Source organism: Typopeltis vanoorti, chromosome 21 (genome assembly GCF_054136105.1).
Source record: "Typopeltis vanoorti isolate ZY-2024b chromosome 21, IOZ_Tvanoo_1.0, whole genome shotgun sequence".
In the NCBI taxonomy this organism is placed as follows: Eukaryota; Metazoa; Arthropoda; class Arachnida; order Uropygi; family Thelyphonidae; genus Typopeltis; species Typopeltis vanoorti.
The window spans coordinates 25,693,482-25,714,013 of NC_143569.1; the positions used below are offsets into that span (position 1 = coordinate 25,693,482).

Genomic DNA, 20,532 nt, shown 5'->3' on the forward strand with positions numbered 1-20,532 from the left:
GAATTACGCTTACCAAAAACATACGAGCAGTTGTTATGTTTAAGTTAAAAAAGTACTTACAGCTTTCCAGATGACTCTTCTAAATACGAATATTCCAAAATAGTTGAATTTTATATCCACAACACAAACACAAAAACCACAAAGAATGAAATTTCTGTAAATACTGTAACCTGAACTAGTTACTTCGTCCTTTAGATTACGGACCGTAGATGCTGAGGTTTCGTCATTTGCAATATCCCCCAGTGAGCGGTTTTCTTCAAAGGGGATGACATGAGTCACATCCGTAAATTAGGGTATTGTTCAAAAGGTAGCATTTCCTCAAGTTTGGATATTTCTCAAATACTTACATATGACTAAGGGATTAGTATCCACATGTTTGAATGGAAATTATTCATTCTTCGTTACTGTCGGAATTCATTGGTGTAGTAAATTAATGCTTACATTTATTGTTAATTTAGATTACTATCCGATTGGTTCTCTGTATTAATTCTTTCCCACTGTTGCCCAAGCTCGGCGGGAAAGTCTATGCGCCGTTTTGTTTAGGTTAAGTGTTATTTCCGGTTTCGAATTCCGATTGTTGTTAGAGTATGGAATTCTGACAAGTGAAATTATTATTATGTTTTTTTTTTTTTTTTTCAAATTGATTGGTTATTTTCTGTATTTTACTTTTAAAGGTCATATTCTAACAGAATAACTGAGCAAAATTAATATATATATATATATATATATATATATATATATATATATACACATATAAGTGTATGTGAATTTATTTTCCAACACTGTATATTTCTCATTAAGTCTTATCTTAAATATATCTCACTTATCCGCTCGCTGTTTGTTGTACGTAGGTGAGGAATCATGTGTTTTGGTTCGAACTGTTGGTTTCCGTTGGGAAATTACCAATATAACTATTAATTTTACCTTCGATTTCTTGTGCTTTTAACCTATTTCTGTAAGTGGAATTTATTTATTTTATTTATTTTTCCTTTAGCATTAGTAAATTTTAAGTAACTGATATGAGACAAACAAGGTTTTGAACTCTCCGCAGTTTTTCTACAGCAATCTTTTTAAGAGTTTTTGTAACGTGTCGTTGGTTTTAAATATCTAATGGCTCTGTAAAATAACCAAACTCTAACAGTATTGTGACTTTTCAGGTGAAATCTTCACCACTAAAATTCTAGCTATTAATTTAATACAGATTATTCTTTTGCTTCCAAGATTTGACAGGAGTTTCTTGAAATATTTGAGGGCTTGCATGAACAAATAAGACTTTTAATTCAATGAATCAAAAAAAAAAATTCTCTGGTTACTCTGTGGCATGAAATTTCACAAGGAAAAAAAAAGAAAAAAAATGTTATCCTCCTTCTTAAAGTTGTATATAACACATCAACGACACTCAAGTGTTCATTTAAATGTACACATTTTATTTGAATAATATATTTTTTACAAATTGTATTAACTGAATCTAACAATACAGAAAATAAATAAACTGAAAAATACATCAAAGGTTCTTCCCAGACCTGTGGAATTGCCATCATTTGGTTTTTGACAATGTGATTCTCATCTGAAAGTTAATTTTTCGTTTGGCGTTCGTTGGGAATTTATTACTGTAGTAAAAGTAAGGGTTGTGTATTTATTTATTTGAATCCAATACGCATACTTCATTTATATTAAAAGCACAGAATCTTTCGTTATGTTTCCAAAAGCATTTAAAAGTACACGTTATGTTTTCACGTTTTGGGCATCCAATTTCATTTAAATCAAGAACAGGCCTCCCTATTAACTTCGTTAATGTTTTTGATTTTTCTCTTCCTTTGGCAAGTAATATATGATATTTGCATGTTGATTCTATCATCCAATCTCTTAGTTTGTCCAAAGCTAGTGAACCAATTTCCCACTTCAGCTGATGGTTATATTTTATTAACCAAGAATTCTGTTTTTTAACTCTTTCAGGTAATTCTTTCCAACTACAAGGTGATTTTGTCACTGCATATCTTACACTAATTCCATCAGAAATACAAATTTCTTTAGGATATAAATTTGAACTCTTATTCAAAAAAATTGTACATCATTTATCCCAATGATAACTGAAAATTCGTATTTTTCACCCACTGTCGATTTTTCATAATCGTTTTCCTTCATTCTTCTTCTTCGATTACTTCATATGCCACCACAAATAAATAGTTAATTATTATTATTTCACTGATTATTAGCTCTGATCGTATACTTTATGGTAACTTTCATTTACCAAATTCTAAACAATTAGAACTTTTCACAAAGAAACTTTCAAAGAATTTGTGGCTCACCCATTATTTTTGCATTACCAAACACAAATCACAAAACGGCAGCTGCAGTGGATGAACGATTACCTTAAGTCCAAAGTCACTCGACTCTATGGTATTTTCTTATAGTACTGTTTACACTTACCATCCCCTACTCTGACCGTTCCTTCAAAAATGAACCTTTTGCGCAGATGACTCAACGACATGTTTTCACATGGTGTTGGATATACTGTTGGTGTGTTTTTATCTTACTTTGTGTAGGGAAAGGTAAAATTTGTATATGTGTTATCTGTAGAGTACAAACATTTTCTCTATGCCAAACTTTAAAGAAGAGTTAAAGTCACGTTTTGTTGGTTTAATTAGGTGCTTCTCTCTCTCTCTCTCGATCTCTCTCTCTCTCTCTCTCTCTCTCTGTAAAATAACCAAAATCTAACAGTTAGGATTTTCGATTATGTGAACGATTTGTTTTCAGATAACTCAAATAATGTCAATAGGTAGCATTAGACCGTTTCTAAAATAATCAATACGTGGATATTCATTTTCAACACTTTTTTTTTCCTGTCCTGGCATTAATTTCACAGTTGTGATTTTTTTAAATAATTAAACAAAATTGCATTAAGATATAAAGTTGTGGATTTAAATATCAAGATCTAATCAGAATAACTGAGTAAAAAGTCACTGTGGAAAAACACAACAACAAAAACACACATCTTTGTTCATTTAAGTTTACAAATGCACATTTTATTTTGCTGAAATACTATTTACAAGTATATTCACTGAGAAAAATTCGTAACATGTAATTACCTAAAAATATTTCACAATATTTAGTTTAGACTCAACATTTTCCAAAGAGTTATCTCTTTGGAAAATGTTGAGTCTAAAATTTTTGAACAATGAATAAAATTTTTCTTACTCACTGTTTCTTGGTTACGTTACATCAAAATAGCTAGTCACGCAAAAGAATTTTTAAATCAGATACCATGGTAACCACATTTCCATACGTTTGATATTGTGTCAGTCGGGAAATGACACCATGCCTCCATAAACATTCTGTGTATTCTTTTGTCAGCAAATATACAGAAACAGTTTTTGTAAAATGTTCGTAAATGTCCCAAAATAAAGAATCTTTATCGAATTGGATAAAATCTTGAAAGACTAATTTTACCATTGATGAATTTAAATGATTAGTGATAATTTTTCCCATTATATGAACAGATGGTAATTCAGTTTCCAAAAATAGTACATGATTATCAATGTCGTACATTTTTGGTGAAAATCTCTCAGCTTCTTCACAACTAATAGAAAAAACCTTACTTCCATCAGCTCCTGTATCATCAAGTATTAGTTCCCCATCTTGGCATTTCAGAATATAACACTCACCGAGGTCCATTTCGTAGTCAACTCTTCTTTGCAAGTAGCTGAGGATATCAGACCACTGTGTAATTTTTCCCAAGTGGTCCTGGATAAATACATCACAATGTACGTGTCTTCTAAAATAATAATCGGTTCCTTTTAGAGCTAGGTGAAGAGTTTTGTCTCATGCTATTTTCCTGAAGAAAGAAAATTTCAATGACTTTTGTGGCTCACCCATTATTTTACTTTACTTTACTTTCCTGGATACCAATCACCACAACACAATACGATAACTTCACAGGATGAACGAATTGTCGTAACTGCAAAGACACTTGACTCGTTTATTTTTCCTTATAGCAGTGTTTACCTGACCCTTAACCCTGACCGTTCCTTCCAAAATGAAACTTTTGCGCAGATGATTCACGGACATGTTTCTACATGGTGTTGGATAAACCATGACGACAATGACGGATGTGTGTCACCCTGGGAAAATTCCAAGATATCTTATCTCAAAAACATTACCCACAATTCCATAGCCAAACAAAACATGACAACAATGTCGTTATGTGTTTGGATATTTCTGGGGAACATACGTCTCTCATTCTGTGATATCACAGAGGGTGACAGATGTCTTCCCTGCAATGCTCCCCCCACCTAACCCCATCACCCTAGTCTCTCACCATCCCCCTCTCCTCCAGAAGATGTCTGCTCAGCCTAGTGGAGATGAGTGAGCTCATCGTTTGCGTATATCTTTTAGTGATGTCACCTCCAATTGATACTGATAACTTTTTTGGGAAAAAAAAATTTAAAAAACGCGTTTTTTATGATAACTTTTTAAGAAAAAAACCCGTTTTTTTTATTTTTTTTTTCCAAAAAAGTTATCAGTATCAATTGGAGGTGACATCACTAAAAGATATCCGCAAACGATGAGCTCACTCATCTCCACTAGGCTGAGCAGATATCTTCTGGAGGAGAGGGGATGGTGAGAGACTAGTGTGATGGGGTTAGGTGGGGGGGGGGGGAGCATTGCAGGGAAGACATCTGTCACCCGCTGTGATTCCTTATCGTCACGATTCCTTATCTTATCTTGATCTGGTCAGAAGAGCCACCCATACTACTTACATGTGCTCTAGCATTTCACTACAATATCATCTTATATATTATAAAAATGACTGAGAGAAATCCGTGTACATGTTTTATTTTTCCCAATTAGTTTTGAATTTCCCAATTCAAAATAATTGGGGGAAAATGGAATAAATGATACCTACAGCGACACTGGTAAATTTCACATATTTTATATATGACATTTCTTTTTAATATTTTTAATTAAACATCATACTCTTTTCTCTGCTTCTGTGTATTTATTTTTTTATGTAGTGGAGGTAATTTCTACTGCAGTCTAAGTCTAATGCATACTTTTGATTTAAACTTAAAGTTTCTTTTTTTTTTTTTCATAGAAATATCAATATTTATGGCATTCCCATAAACAAAATCCTTATTTTCTAATCACCGACGCTCGCCATTAGTTTACTTATTTTGGAAGATTAACTACAACTATGAAGAAAGCTCAGTTAATTCAAGGCTGTTTTATTACATGTGGGAATTTCTATACTAGTTAGCCATTCTGTTTATTTTATTAGTCCTCACACACACAAAGATGCAGCAGAACCTATACTACATTAGTGGCGCGTGTATGTGCGTAGTTTGGGTAAGAAGGATAATATTGCCTAACTGTATTATCCATTTACAGAAAAGAGCATGAATACTTTTGTTTTCATGTTGAAAACTCTGGTCTCATGGCTTTAAAACCTATATTTTTTCATATTATCTTTCCTTGAGAAGAGATGTTCCCATTTTCTAGAATTATATGAATAAAAAAGCGCTCATCGTTGTATTCTTGAAATTGAATGTATCAAAATGTCTTCTGTGAACCTAAATATTATTTTCCTTCCATTTAATATAATAGCAACTTAGTTAAGAATCACTAAAATCATTTGATGGAATTGGTTTTTTAATATCTTTAAAGGTAAATTTCCGTAAATGAATGCATGAGAAAGACCGACACGAACAACAATTTTCATAATGTTCATGTCGTTCTTTCTCATGCACGAGTAAACATTGGAAATATCTTTTCTTATGTTTACTCGTATAATGTTAAATAAGAAAACGAAATGAAAATGGAAAGTATTTTCAGTGACATGTTGCATCCTCTGAAACAGAAATGGCTGCTCATTACAAATTTATAGTGAAAAATATATTACATACATCAGAGGATGCAACATGTCACTGAAAATACTTTTCATTTAGTTTTCTTATTCAACATTATACGAGTAAACATAGGAAAAGATTCCGTGAATTGCAATGAAAAATCGCAATAGAATCTAAGTATGTTATATTAGTAGAGCCAAAATGCCCTCTTCGTCGACTAAAGGCACAACAGTTGCAGACGAAAATCAGAAGCTAAATGTTTTTACATTTACCAGGTAATTGTGAATCGAATTGCATCATTGTGTAATTACTCTTCATATGTATACTAAACTGCATATTTCTCAAAATCCTGCGAGAGTCTAGGAAAAGAAAATATGGGGTTAGTTAAAAATGCATGAGTTTTTTTTAATTCTTCTAGCAAAGCTAGCCAACGGAAAGGGTTTTTTTTTTGTAAATAAGCTGATGTGAAGATTTCATTCCTTTTTATCAAGAATCAGAGGTGTTATTTGAGTTTAAGAAGTCGAGAGATGTGTGCAAAGATATGTTCGGCTGTAAGTTCAAAGCCACACATTAAGAAGTCATAAAGTACAAAAATAAGGAAGTACCAGTGTGTGATAGAGGCGTGTGGAAACATCGACAAGACTAATTGACTTTCTGCCAGTATCAAGAAATCAATAATTAAGATTTTTTTTTTCTCGATTTATTGTATGGTGCTTGTTTTGCAGAACTAAATTGTGTTATAAATTTTAAACACAAACTTCAGATTGGCTTTAAAATGAAAGTCACGTATTAGCCCGCACACTCGTGCAAAGAATTTCAATCACCGAGAGTCGGAGAAAGTTGATATGAAAATAGTCTTTGAAAATCCGATTTAAACACTTGTCATTGAAAAACAATCATTAACAGACTTCCTTTATCATATACTGATCACTAGCAATATATGGCATGTTGTAGTGATCGGTATATGAAAAATAATTCTGTTAGTGCGAGATATTGGCAGGGGAATGAATTCTCAAAGATATCAGTTAGATAGAAAAATGAAAAAGTTAAGTATTTAAGTCATCAAAATGAACTTTGTTTTGTAATTAATGTAGCATTATCATGATCTACACGTTATGTATGTTATGTATTACGTTATGTTATGTATTACGACCACTACCATTGAAAACTGTAACAATGGTGACCGCAACAATTGAAACTCATAACTGGACTTCTGTAGATATTGTAGCATTATCAGAGTTCGATGGACGGAGGCATTGTTATTATCCATCTCTTTTACATTCTTTGACATAAACTTATCTGTGACGTATTTAACAGTTGGGAGGGAGGAGTAAATGTAAGGAAACAAGTCCATCAGTATTCGGAAATATTGTTAAAATTTCAAGTGTATTCAAGTAAACTTGATCTAAATCATTTCCTAGTGACCTGATAAATTGTGGAGGCAATACATTTATAGGACATTCTTAACGAAGTCGTTTTACACTCCGGTTTTAATCATTGCAAATAGACAACATTATCACTCTAATTAGTGCTCATTCAGTGTTTCTATTCGCAACACTTGCAGGCATCAAGGTCGTGTGGGTCAGGGTTGAGGCACTAAATATTCAGGATCAATGGGATTTTTTTTAAAAGTAAAATCTTATGAATTAACTCTTTCGTAATTTTTACATCAGAAGAAAATGCCTCTTGAAAGAGTTTTTTTTTTTAATTAAATGCAACTTTAATGTCTGTAGTAATGCTATTCTTGACCAAAAGATTTGTTCACTCCTCATCAGCAATTCCAATGATGTCATTCTGAGTGTCCTTCAGCTTTAGTTGTATTGTTGTATTTATTTGTTGGAATGAAAGAAGAGGAATAAACAAGTTCAATGTGTTTGCAGTTGCACCAAAAAGGGATGCTGAGAAGCTACAGCTCTTGCTTTAACAGGTCCAATGGAATGTTTGTTGGAAGTAGTCCAACAGACTACTTCGCGAAAAAATATTTTCAAACACAGTTTAACTCACTTGAGGTCCAATACTGGTTTTGCTGCTGATATGTTGTAATATTTTCCCTTCCTCTTTTTAGTTGAAAATTTCGAAGTTTCAAGGTTTTTGTACCCAGATTAAATCGAATATTGTATATTATTAGTTGATCTATTTATTTATTTTTTTGAATATTCAAAACGTTCCAGCAATTTAAGCCATTTTTTCCCTTAAACATTCAAATATTGAATAAATATACTGCAAAAATAAATCTTTTATTTCGGGAAAAATCTAGAAATAAATTTATATTTATTCCTACATTTTTATATTAAAAAAAAAAGAATACCGTTCACTGTACTGTTTCTTATTTTCTGTTAATGCAGAGGTTCGAGAGTTGCCGTAATCGTGAACATGATTTATGCATTGCAATGTTGGCGAAACATTGGAAATGTGAATTAGGACAAATGGCTCCGTCTACAGCAATAAGAATTTATTCCATAAACTGTCGAATGATTTCGTTCCACGCGTTTAAAGAAATATTTAAAGGTCTTTATGATCTTAAATGTAAACCACGAAGCATCACGAAATGATTGCATATAAGAATTTACTGCTTGTACTTACGGCCTGGTCCTGAATGGCGGTGGGTGGGGGAAGAATAATGAGATCCATCCATGCTCTGTTTTGATAAAGGCTTTTTTACGACTTCGGCCATTAACATGGAGTCGTGGGATTTCCTTGCTTGATAATCTGAATGAAAGAGAATGAAAAATTAAGTGAAAATACGTTAAGTTCGGGTAATTTCATGAAATAATATAATAATCCATGCAAATTGCACAGCCAAGTTTCATTAGTTCGAAGAAAATTCAAACATGAAGTTTCATTTATCTTTTAGGACTATTGAAATGGAATTTTATAGTTAATGTACAACATAATTTTTGGTTAGTTAAAATTGATTATTTTAAAAATAAAGTGCTTATAATGAGAAACTGTGAATCTACAAAGTTGATGACATTATGCAAAGTTATTGAGGTGCTCCATAGTTCGAAACAGCGAGATTCCTGAAGAGAAATGCAGCAAAGAGATGTGCCCAATTCCACGATATGGACATTTAGCAAAGAAGGCAGGAAGTTCCTGAGCAACTTCTATTTTATACTTCTTTACCATACACCAAGATGATCAGATTTTACATTGAGTTTGGACAAGTGTGTGTGTGGGGGGGGGGGACTGGGAAACATTCATTATTATTATTTTAAAATTCAACTTCTCCAGTTCTGCGCTGAGCTTACATTTATGCATGTTTCATCTCTTTCTTTGTTTAGCTAAATATTCGTATTTTATCGTTTTGATTTCCTGAGGGAGGGACGATCCCATCAATTTATTTTTGAATACTCAGAAATCACATGTAGATCATACAAATTCTCTAAAGATAGCAGTAACCAGCGAACTTATTTACCAATACAAATGGTATATTGCCTTAATTATAAAAGTGAGAGGTGAGATTTTGTAAGATTTCTCACGTCCTGGGAAAAGGTGCCAGCTGTGAGATGATTCATGAGGCATAATTCCATTCATGTGGATTTCTCAAAAACAGAACTACTCTTTGGTTATTAGAACATCTTCAGCAAAATCTTATGAAATCGTTACATTACGATCTTGTCTAAGTTTTCAATGTTGCTTGTTGCATGCAGCATCTCCCTGATGAGCTGATGCGCTATGGAATTCGCTGCAGGATTTTTCCTCCCGAATAACTCCGGTTTTTCTTTCTTCTGGGATCTGCAAAACAAAAGCGGACAGAAGAACATAAGCAACTGATACACAATACATAGGCCTAATAATCTTAGATGTTTCGGCCATAGTTCAAAATAATCCAAACCTCGGTATAAAAGTGATGTGGACGTTATCGTGATATTTTTCCTTTGGTTGGAAAAATTAGGATTCAACTCTCGTCCAAGACATTGAAGTAGTTTATATGCACTTTTCAAAAGATTGTGATATACCCGTTCTCACACTGGTGTAGTATTTTTTAATCAGAACATTGGATTTTTTTATCCCCCAAAACCAGCGAACCTACCAGAGAACACACGAGTTGCTTCCGTTATAATTTCACCCAATCCAAATTTCTCTTATAATTGCATCTCTATATTCAAATAGTGGGCTCCGTTAAGAGTATCATTTCCACCATGATTTACGCTACGATCTTAGGTCACCAATCTTCCCCAACAAGCTGATATCTGATGTTTTTTTTTTTAAATTTTCATTTTGAATTAATATCTTCAAAGCTTTGACATGATGATTAAACTTTGTCAGCCTAGCTAGCTTGAGTGCCATCCATTCAAAAGGCTGTGGATTTGAGTCTCATTGTACCATGAATGTTTGTGAGTGTTTTTGCGTCATAGATGAGCTTCAGCCCCCTGTGTTATGCCACAACCTTGCTTATTGGAGTTACGAAATGACTTGGGGAAAAAAAAAATCGATGTTTGATGTTTTCTTAGTGATACAGTAAGTTGCAGCTTTTCGATTGTTGCGCTCACATTAAAAATTCGAATAAGGACAAAATATTCATCTCTCACCAGGAAGAAAAAGTAATATTTCAGCAAAGACTGTTGTTTTAAGATTTATGACTTAGAGAGTTACTTTTGCGTTTGCTACCAATTTCTGGTTGTGCTATTGAGATAAGATCCTGTAGGTACTTTCGTCCTTCCATTTATTTTATTATTATTATTTTAGGATTTTCTGAAGAATTGTTATAAAGCTAGTTTGCAAACTAGCAACTTCTTCCTAATCAAAACATGGTATACATTATTACTCTAAGACAATTCGGTCTCTTTGTAAATATCAAGTCTGCTTTTGGAGGGGAATGGATATATTATCCTTTTTATAAATAGACGTTTTTTAAAATCTAGTTTCCTTTATGCATATTTTAAATACTAGATTCATGCGAGAGTAAAACGTTTTCGTATCTTTACAGAAATCTGAATTAAAGCAAATTATTCACATTTTAAAGGAGTTTGAATAATTTATAAGCAGAAAAAGATATGAATTAATATATCAGCGCTTTAATTGGGAGAAAAATGATACCAGAGTAGTCACGACGTTACTGTAATAAAGAGGAATGGCTTCTGCTTTACTTCTCACAATGAACTATAAATTTAGCAAGTTATCAGAACAGCTCCTGTGCGTATTCCTTATCAAATCAACATTAGCCTTATTAACTAACTTTTTAAAATGGCTTCATTTTTTGTCTGTTTACTCCTTTTATTTTTCTATAATTTTAAGTGTAAATCGAAAATACTGTGTCAATATTGTTTTTCCATACTATAACTACAAACAACCTGAATTACTGACATTTCAGAATACATAAATTAGAGATGAATATCTAATGAGTTTTTCGTAAGTCTTTCATCAGCAGGTGATGGTATTGTACGAGCTGATACCTCATTCCAAATATCTCATTTCTTCTGCGTGTCCACATCCCAGATCAAAGCAGTGTTGTGCGATTTTTTGCAGTGTCCCAGAATGTCGCTTCTTGTGACATTTATTGGTAGATGGTCCTTCTATATGTTTGTCAAGCTGGACGATAAATTGATAGTGAGCAGTTGAAACAAAGGCGATCGATGTCACCGATGCTGAAAAATTTGGTCTGTTGCAAACTTCAGACTGTAGGTGATATTGACTTACTTTTGAAACAGCTAAGAAATCGTTCTGTCCAATTCCTTGTCTAAGGACGCACTGTCGGTGTCGAATCACATTGTAACAGTGTGACGTTTGCGCTTCAACCAAAATCAGCTATATTTATTTCAGGATGAAATTCTTCAGCTCCATGGTAACATACACATCTGATTGAACATCTCGATCGCTGGTGGGGGGGGGGAGAAGGAGGAAGAGGTCATTCATCACTGTATACAGAGTCATTTGTCAATAAATGTCATTTGGCTAGGTATTCTGTGACTGCAAGTTCAATATTTTGTTAGTATTCAGGCACACACAGAGAACAGATGCAATGTTTGGAATGCCATAATAACCAGTGGAGTGTCAATACCTTCCGGAAATATTTAAAAACGTAAGGATTCATCTATAATTTCTGAATATTCAATATTTTCATAATAATGCTGATATGGATGCTTCAATTTATCCTTGTTATTTTTAAGTAAATTTTTAATTTTTCTCACGTATCAGTTACTTTAATTTTTATTTCTTTATTTTATCATTCCTACATACGTCAGACCACAAGATCTGTAGCAAAAAAATGCATGTGTGAGCTTGGATCAAGTGCAACGTAATCATTTGATATTCTTTTTGAAGAACTGGAAGTTGTAGTCCTCGGGAAATACTTCATAGAGAAGGTCATTCTCCACAACACTGTGTTAGAAGGAATAAAAAATGACAGGGAGTAATAGGCTCGGCGAGTTTTCTTCAGCTATAGAAAGATGTTGGACAGCAGCTGTCCAATATAAGTGTAGCAGAAATGGGGGGCGTAATGGGTACTAGTTTTGTTGAACATTGATCACGGAATTATCTGTAGAAAATACAAACTGCAAAATCGGACCGACTATGAGACCGAAGGTGAGGAAGGTCTGTAAGAGAGGAATCATCAATCAACCGAACCATCCTCTTCTGGACCGACTGCCTCAGGAATTTTTAGAGAAGGTGGCACCATTCCAAGTCCGAGAGCAGTATTCCGACGTTGGGCGAATTTGAGATTTGCACACAGTATGCAACTTCACAAGAAAGAAGTAAATTTAAGACTCTGAAGGGCTTGAGCAAAAATGTGTCCAGTTTTCTGGAAGATGCTATAAAAGCAATATGATTATAGCAGGAAACACTAGAGTAAGATCAGTGTATAATTTTAAATGGTGTATACGGGGGGGGCTGAAAGTTCCGATAAACACCTTGAACAAAAATGATATTAAAGCAACTGATATAACCACAAGAAAGAACATCTTAAAACCCTTTAACCCCTATGTTTCATCAAATTGTAATAATTTGTTCTTTTTTTTTTTTTAGGATATGTAGGAAGACATGTTTTGAAGAAATTCGAACTTTTCAGTTCTGCCCCCTCGTAATTTTCAAATTGTAATTGTACTCAATTATTAATAGTAATACTGAAATGTAGAGGCCTGAAACACCTAATCTAAGCATTAATAAAAGGAGAACACGCAGGCTCCTAGGCAGTCCTTGTCTTAAATTTAAGCAGTGCATACGGTAACTCAAATGCCAAAGGTTATACTCTGATAAGATCTGGTAAATTTCGAAACATTTAGGTTTCTGTCTCTGTTTGGCTATAAAATATGACTAGATGAAATAAAATATACCAAATAATAATACAATATTATGTGTAAGTAACGTAATATATTTGTCTAAGCGAAAAAAGAAAGAGTGCACAATAAGTCTGTGGGTGCGAAAAATGTGGAATTAGCTGTAATCACTTTTCATGATTAAGTTTTATTTATACCCCAGCACATGTCCAATAAGTGAACACACATTTATTCTGCTTCAAATTCAAATCAATAGATGGAGGCACTGTACTTCCAATTTTAATCATAGAACGTTATTATTATTTACTTTTGATTTTAAAGGGTAAAGTTACGTCCTCTATTCCCGATGGAGAAATGAAAGGTATTAAATGATTTATTATAGAAAGTTAGGTTCCGGGAGACGATTAATATTGAAAATACATACGGAAATTTTCACTGAAAATAACGGCAAAATCTGCATTGATTTCATTGAAAGATCTATCATGAGAGAAGGCTAAATAATAATAATAATAATAATAATAATATTAAAGAGAATTAAGTTTCATCCTAAATAAAGATTAGAAATAAATTTAAATACAAAATAAGAAAATAAGACGCACTATTCCAGTATTTAAGGATGAACGAGTAAATTTTTAATTCTCGCTGTAGTTCCACTACTTGAGGCAAGACTAACAGCCAAGTAGGTGGCCGGCGACTATCACCATGCTAGGAAGTTAACATATAGACAATAAAAAACTACTTATATGTGTCGTGTAAATAAAAATGTGCTTACATTTTTCTCAGAACCGATTATTAGCGCTATTATGATAAAATTAATTAATTCAAAAATTTCAACATGGTACGTATTTTTATTTTCTGTTTGTTTTGCATCCTGAATATCTCTTGGATAGCAATTAGATCTCGACAATAACGACGACTACAGTTTACTAAATTAGACATACTTCCGAAACCATTTACAGCACTTAAAAAACACACCATTTTAATGTGGGACACCTAGAAAATAAGTTGAAACATGAACACACAAAATTAAGAAATTCCTAGAATTTCTCATTGTTCTAAGACTTAAAGAATTTTTTAAACTTCAAACATTGTTAAAAACAGAAGATATCGAAAGAGTATTAAAATATGAACCTTTTAGAAATGTAGATAGAAACCCAAGATGAAGAAAACTTTGCTCCTTCTTGAAAGAGGGAGAGACTAAATGATAACACATGGCACAATTGCACTGTAAGTGTTATGATAATTCTGAAGCTCTGATTTAGAAACTAAACATATTACGTCAGACTTTTAATAAGTAAGATGGCATCTTCACATTGAGAGCGAATACTCATCTATCAGCTAAAGACATTCGCAAATATCGATGCTACAGTGATAAGTGAACCCGCATCCCATTGGTTAGAAACCTCGGACAGTCAATATGTCGAAAAGTCAATATGTGCAAGTATTTTACTTTTTTTTTTGTCCGAATTTTTATTCCTATAGAGATAGAAAATTTTGAATTGGTTTCCACTTAGAAAAAGTAAAATGAAATATATGGTCCACCATGAAGCTTTGAACACTTATTTATGGAAAAGGACTTATTGTAAACACAAAATGGCAGAATTAACGATATGTTTGAATTTTTAAAAACGGAATTTGGTTTTTAATAAAAATAATTGACATATATAGTAAGGAATACAGTTTATTTTCCTTAGCTCAGCTGGTAATAAAGATACTCTCTGCTTGGAAATATCTCGGTTGGAATTCCATCCAGAGCGCAAAGAACTTTTACCAGGGCTTTTCAGCTGAAGGTGAGTTAGCAGCTCTCTACCTAATTTCTCCTGGCAACTTGATTTTCATCGCAAAACAGCAAAAACCTGCCAGATGGATACACGCAATTTACAGAAATAATTCACTTGTTTCGTAACCTTATGCTTCTGCATCAGTAATTCCAAACAATCCACGGTATTAATGAACGATTTATTGTAGGTTTATAACTTGGGCGTGGAGTTACCACAGAAATTTCTGGTTTATTCATGTTTACAACAGGCTGTGGGTTTGAATCAGATTCATGGATAGGGATGTTTGAGACTTTTTTAGATGGGAGATGAATTTAATCGCTAGGTGAGACCACCCCTTTATTGGAGACTAGAAATGATTTAGAAAAGTTCCATGCTTGGTCCGTTACATCTAAGAGGATTCCATATTATCTAAAAAAAAATAGAAAAAATTAAACAACAACAAACAAAAAATACTTCGCTTCCCCCATCGTCTCAAGTACGGAGTCGCATAAAAATGAAGCCTATGCAGCCACCTTCAACACCATCAAAGGTAGGTGCATAGCCTCGTGACAATTTCCATGATACTAGTAATAGGTTAAAAAATATACTAATTTGATTCTAGCGGAGTTTTTTTAGTCGGTTTCCTAGCTAGCTAATCATTTGGCGCAGGTAAGAGCCGACATTTGGTTCTGAACGATTTTCATCTCTTTGTGTGACAACTCCAGTTATTCATAATTTGAATAAGTGGACTTGTATTATACAAGGAAATGACTTGAAAGAATTCCTTGTTTGTTTGTTTGGTCTAGAGAGTTGACTATTTGATTTTTGTAATCAATATGTGTCCATTGTGCTGTAAGTACTAATCCTTCTTGGGTGGGATTCAGCAAATGGATATTCCATAATTAACAATATTCGTGCAGGTTCATTCCGACGTTTGCTTTCGTTTTTGGTCAAACATCCGTGATATTCGGTTGACATTTTGGATGCAAATTACTGTGTTTTTTCCCCTTCCAAGTAAGAGAATTGTAAAAGGCAAAAAAATTGAACAAAATGGCCGGGAGCTTTTAACAAAACCGAAAAGAACATTTTAAGAGTACTTTAAGTAGTACCAAGAACACCAGAACAAGTGCTGCATCCAAAAAAGGATCCATACTGAAGAGAAGTGTGATGTAGGAAAACGGAACTTTTGTTTATGATCGGCAATGTCAACAACAGCTAAAGTATTTCCTCTGTTTTTTTTTTTTGTTTGTTTGTTTTTTCTAAAATTATTATCAGGGGGATGTATTATCAGACATCCCCGTTATTTATTATGCCGTTATTCTATCGACAATTCATAAACAAGTTTCTTTCCTGCTGTTTGACGTGTTCAATACGTGCCGATTCTCACACGAGTTACCGAATTCCGATATTTCGTTCATTCTAGCGACATATATTCAATTTCCCTCACAAATCACTTATTTTCGAAAGATTTTCCTATTTTATTTGTACATTGATTAAAAAAAAACGAATCTAAAGGGCTTGTGCATTGATTAAACATGCTATTTTCTTTCCACGAGGATTTAGATCCTCTTCGTCAAAATACTAATGGTGAAATGAATTTATGAATATTGTTTAGTGTAATATATCGCATTTGTTTCTCTTAATTTTTCTTACTTTCATTAGTTGGATATCGAATATCTCTTTACACAGTAAAGCATCGAATTACTTCGAAAGAAGATTAGTTGAAAATATTAAGCGAAGGTTATTATTGTAGTTTTTGTTTTGATCTGCATATTTTAGCAAAACGATTTCACTTAAATTTATTCATAATATTTTAAAATCAAGTGAAAATAAATTCCTGCATATTCTTATTAATTTTTTTTCAATTAGTAATTCGGTTTACTTACACCAACAGATTCCGTATGGAATCTTCAATCGGGAAAAAGAATATCAACAAGCAAAAGCTAAGGCCGCGTGTTATGAGATGAGTTTGATTACATTTTTATCTACAGTGTCTTCAGTTGTAGTCTGTTTTCTGGAAGGGAGAGGGGGGGGTTACAAACCCGTGTTTCTGATAGGCAAAGGGTACCAGAAATAACGTTTTCAATCAGCTGCACTCATTTATGTTTAGAAAATTATTCTGACATTAAGGAAACCTAAAACTGTGGTATCCTGTTTAGTGGAATGAAATCAGATTAATCGCATTGACCCTCATTCGTAGGTGTTAATCCAGCTGTTAAGTTGGATTGGCATCGATAATTTAAGCCTATTCGGCAGGCACTGCTCATTATCCATTACATTCCACATACTTTAAAGAGCATACAAAACTTTTTTTCAAGCCTCTTCTAGCTATCTTTGCTGTTACGAAAATAATCCAGCGCCTAAAGACATTAACAAGCATGCATGCTAACAGACCGAATTATGTAAAAGGTAACTATTGCGACGTATTTTTTAAAATAAATTTATGACATTATCCTTTGACAGAAGTTTCCTTTTTTTTTTTTTACCACTACTTAAAATATGAAAGCACATTTGGTTTGCTAAATAGAACCATTATTTACTCGACATACTATCAAATCAATGTGGATATTACATCATAAGATTAAAGAAATAAACAACGATGTGGGTGGAATAGAAAATTACTTCTAGTTTTATTTGGTCTGAAGAAAGAATTGCCACCTAATTGGCGGAGTGGTCAGAGTATCTGCTCTCAAAACAGGCCACAGATTCGAACCCCAAGGATTCTTGTATTTAGCTTTAGCTCGGAGATGAATTTCAGTGCCTGGTGTGGGACCACCGGCCAGCTTATTGGAGGCCTAAAGTGGCTTGAAAAAAGCTTCATCTTTACACTGTTTCCAGATTATATAAAAATAATTACAAAAAATTCCTTAGCCCACCCACAGTACTATTGTATTGTGTTTTAGATTTACAACCTTTTCAGTTTCAATATTAGATGAGAGCTTAATGTAAAAACACGTGTTTAGCTGTCACAATATTCGACCGATGTTAAAACAGAGTTTTAAAATAATAGTTTTACTTATGTCTCTTGTTTGATACGATCTATTTTAGAATCCTGTCTAGGACGCGAAAAACCATTGAGTGGTTCGTAACCGAAGGTGACTTGCTGATCTTATACGGACTTGATACGGTTGGTAAGAAATATACCCAGGATACCTGAATACAAAAGATAACGAAAGGTCAATTTGTTGTTAGCATAAAACAATTTTCCATCTGATTTGGTAGAAAAATATACTGGATTTTATAGGGCAGCAAACATTCACTGGTGATCGTTAAGTGGGAGTGGAATTTCACTGCAAAACTTCATTAAACAAATATTTTATACCCATCAAGAAATGTATAACAGCTTTCTGTTGGCGCCAAATACGTTTTTGAAATTAGTACGAAATATACTTCAAAATGTCATTTAATGTTTTACTCAAAAAAAAAAAAAGTATATCCAGTTAAGCAAGAACATAGTATATTTTTTGCTATGTAGGATGTAGGGAAATAGTTATAAAATTAAAAAAAAATAGCATTAGATCCACATAAATTTGATTATTATCACAGAGTTGTACAAAAACATACAAGGCATTGTTACTGGAATGGTTGGTGGATCAAGTTTGCACTCCCTGGAAACTTGATATTACTGGATACCTGAAGTAGTTCGATAAATTCCATATTTGGTCTCTGAGTTGGGATTCTTTTCTTTTCTCTCTCTCTCTCTCTCTCTGTGTGTGTGTGTGTGTGTGTGTGTGGTGGAAAATAGTTTGAAAGTACATCCAAATTAAGCAGAAAAATACAACTGGTCAATCTGAACTCTATAAAGCCATATTGAACTATAACTATAAATTAGTTATTCATTAATTATTTAAGTGAGCATTTACTTTAAAATACGATGACGACAAAAAACATTAAGTAGCAAAGAGATAAAGCAGGAGAAATACAGTGAATGTTTAATATGAATAAATCGTAAATTAAGTTTTAAGCTTTGGAGGAAGCTTTTTACGCATGCACGAAGTGTAATAAAGTCTCAGATCTAAGAGACAAAGGGGAACAATTCAAAATAAACAAGTGGAATTTCTATAAAGTAGCGAGATGGGTAAAGAGAAATAATTTTTACTTCGTAGAGAAAAAGCAAATGAACCTTCGTAACTTAGTCGGCATAGACAAGCTCCTTGGTCGGAAAGACGTGAGTTCGATTCCCGTCCAAGACGTGAGGAACCATTATCTGGTGCCTTTCGACTAAAGGTGAGTTAGCCAGTCTCATACGGATTTTTTTTTCACTCGTAAAGTCGGGTTTTTCGTTCCCCCAGAACAGGCAAACCAGTCCCGTGAACACATGCATCTACAGACATACGACACACAGGGAGGCGTACGGCCAACCACCTTATCCTCGAGAAGGTGGCTGTTGTGAAGTTCTCAGCTAAAGAGCCTCATTGGTTCGTGATAAAGCTTAAGACGACAAAGAGAAAGCAGTCAGTTACTGAACGCAGATTGGCCGACATCTTATCTAACAATAAGGTGAGATATGATGTCAGACAATCTGCGATCTAATTTCAGACCTACTACTATTGGAAATATTTTATGCAAATAAGATAGGGCAGAACAGGATATGTTTACCAGGAGCAGGGATTGCTATCAAAGAAACTGAGCATAGTTATAATCAAATTAAGAAGAGTTTTTTTTTTTTAATATCGAAGTATCAGATATCCTTCCATGTACGACAGTAGGGCAAACTGACAAGGGGAATCGGTTAAATTTAAGAGTAGAAGAACTCTCCTTAAAGCAGTGAAGAGCTGTTGCAAGGATGGAGTTTATTTTTTGGAAGCAGGGAAGTGTTAAGTAACGGTGGACTATTTAAATCGAAAGGAATCCAAAGAGTCAGTAATGATCATACATGTGTTACTTTATCGGTCTCTTAAGTGAATAGTCAAGTAAGCAAGTGGAGAAGGATGCGAATATAAAAAACAAACTTTCAAAATCATTTAAGAGCGATGGAAAGGATGGAAGAACGAATGGCTTGGTGTGTTAGCAGACATAGCACTCGGTAAGGAATACTAGATAATGAAGCTAATAATTAAAAATTAACTAACCTTTCTGGTCTTTTTAATAAACACGAGAGGAACTTCAGTTAGTCAACAGACAATACTTTATTTAGGACTGTGTAAGACGTACAAGTAACTTGAAATGAGAATTATCTGTGTTTATTCGAACCCTATAAGTGCAATTAATAAATATTGCGAATTTAAGATAACCCTCAATAGCATGAATCCCAATATAACAGTTCTAAGGGAGATATGGAACCATCCCGATGATCAGGACTGTATTTGAATATTGGACTTAAGTAATCTACGGACATTATAGAGACGAAATGATGTTACGTTTGATTAGTCAAACGTTAGTTCTCTGTAGACATTTCCAATTCATGATAAGTACATTCCATTATAGAATATTTAGCGTAATATTAAACTAAACATATCAAGTTTAAAAGTGGGAAAATTTGTTACAACACAAGTGACAATTTTGACTACGATGAAGGGCTTTTTGAAGGACCAGAAAAACTAATGCCTAATGGGAAATTTCAATTTTTTTGGCATTGACTGCGGGTTGTAGATTAGATATTCGGATGGTAGTAGATTTTTTTCTGGATTTGTTAGATGACTGTTTTCTTACGCTAACATATAAAGCATGACAAAAACGAAAGGAATGTACTGGACCTATTACTCAGCA

The 20,532-nt window shown here is 33.5% G+C and overlaps 1 protein-coding gene across 1 annotated transcript in view; it reads right to left on the reverse strand.

Annotated features, from left to right (window-relative positions):
- The window catches only part of LOC150094683 (cell adhesion molecule Dscam1-like), a 216,207-nt gene that overhangs the window by 19,373 nt on the left and 176,302 nt on the right, over positions 1-20,532 (reverse strand). The window contains exon 22 of the mRNA XM_090411621.1: positions 8,430-8,555. Coding sequence (XP_090267747.1) covers positions 8,430-8,555 — 126 coding nt within the window. The remainder of the gene's footprint in view (positions 1-8,429; positions 8,556-20,532) is intronic.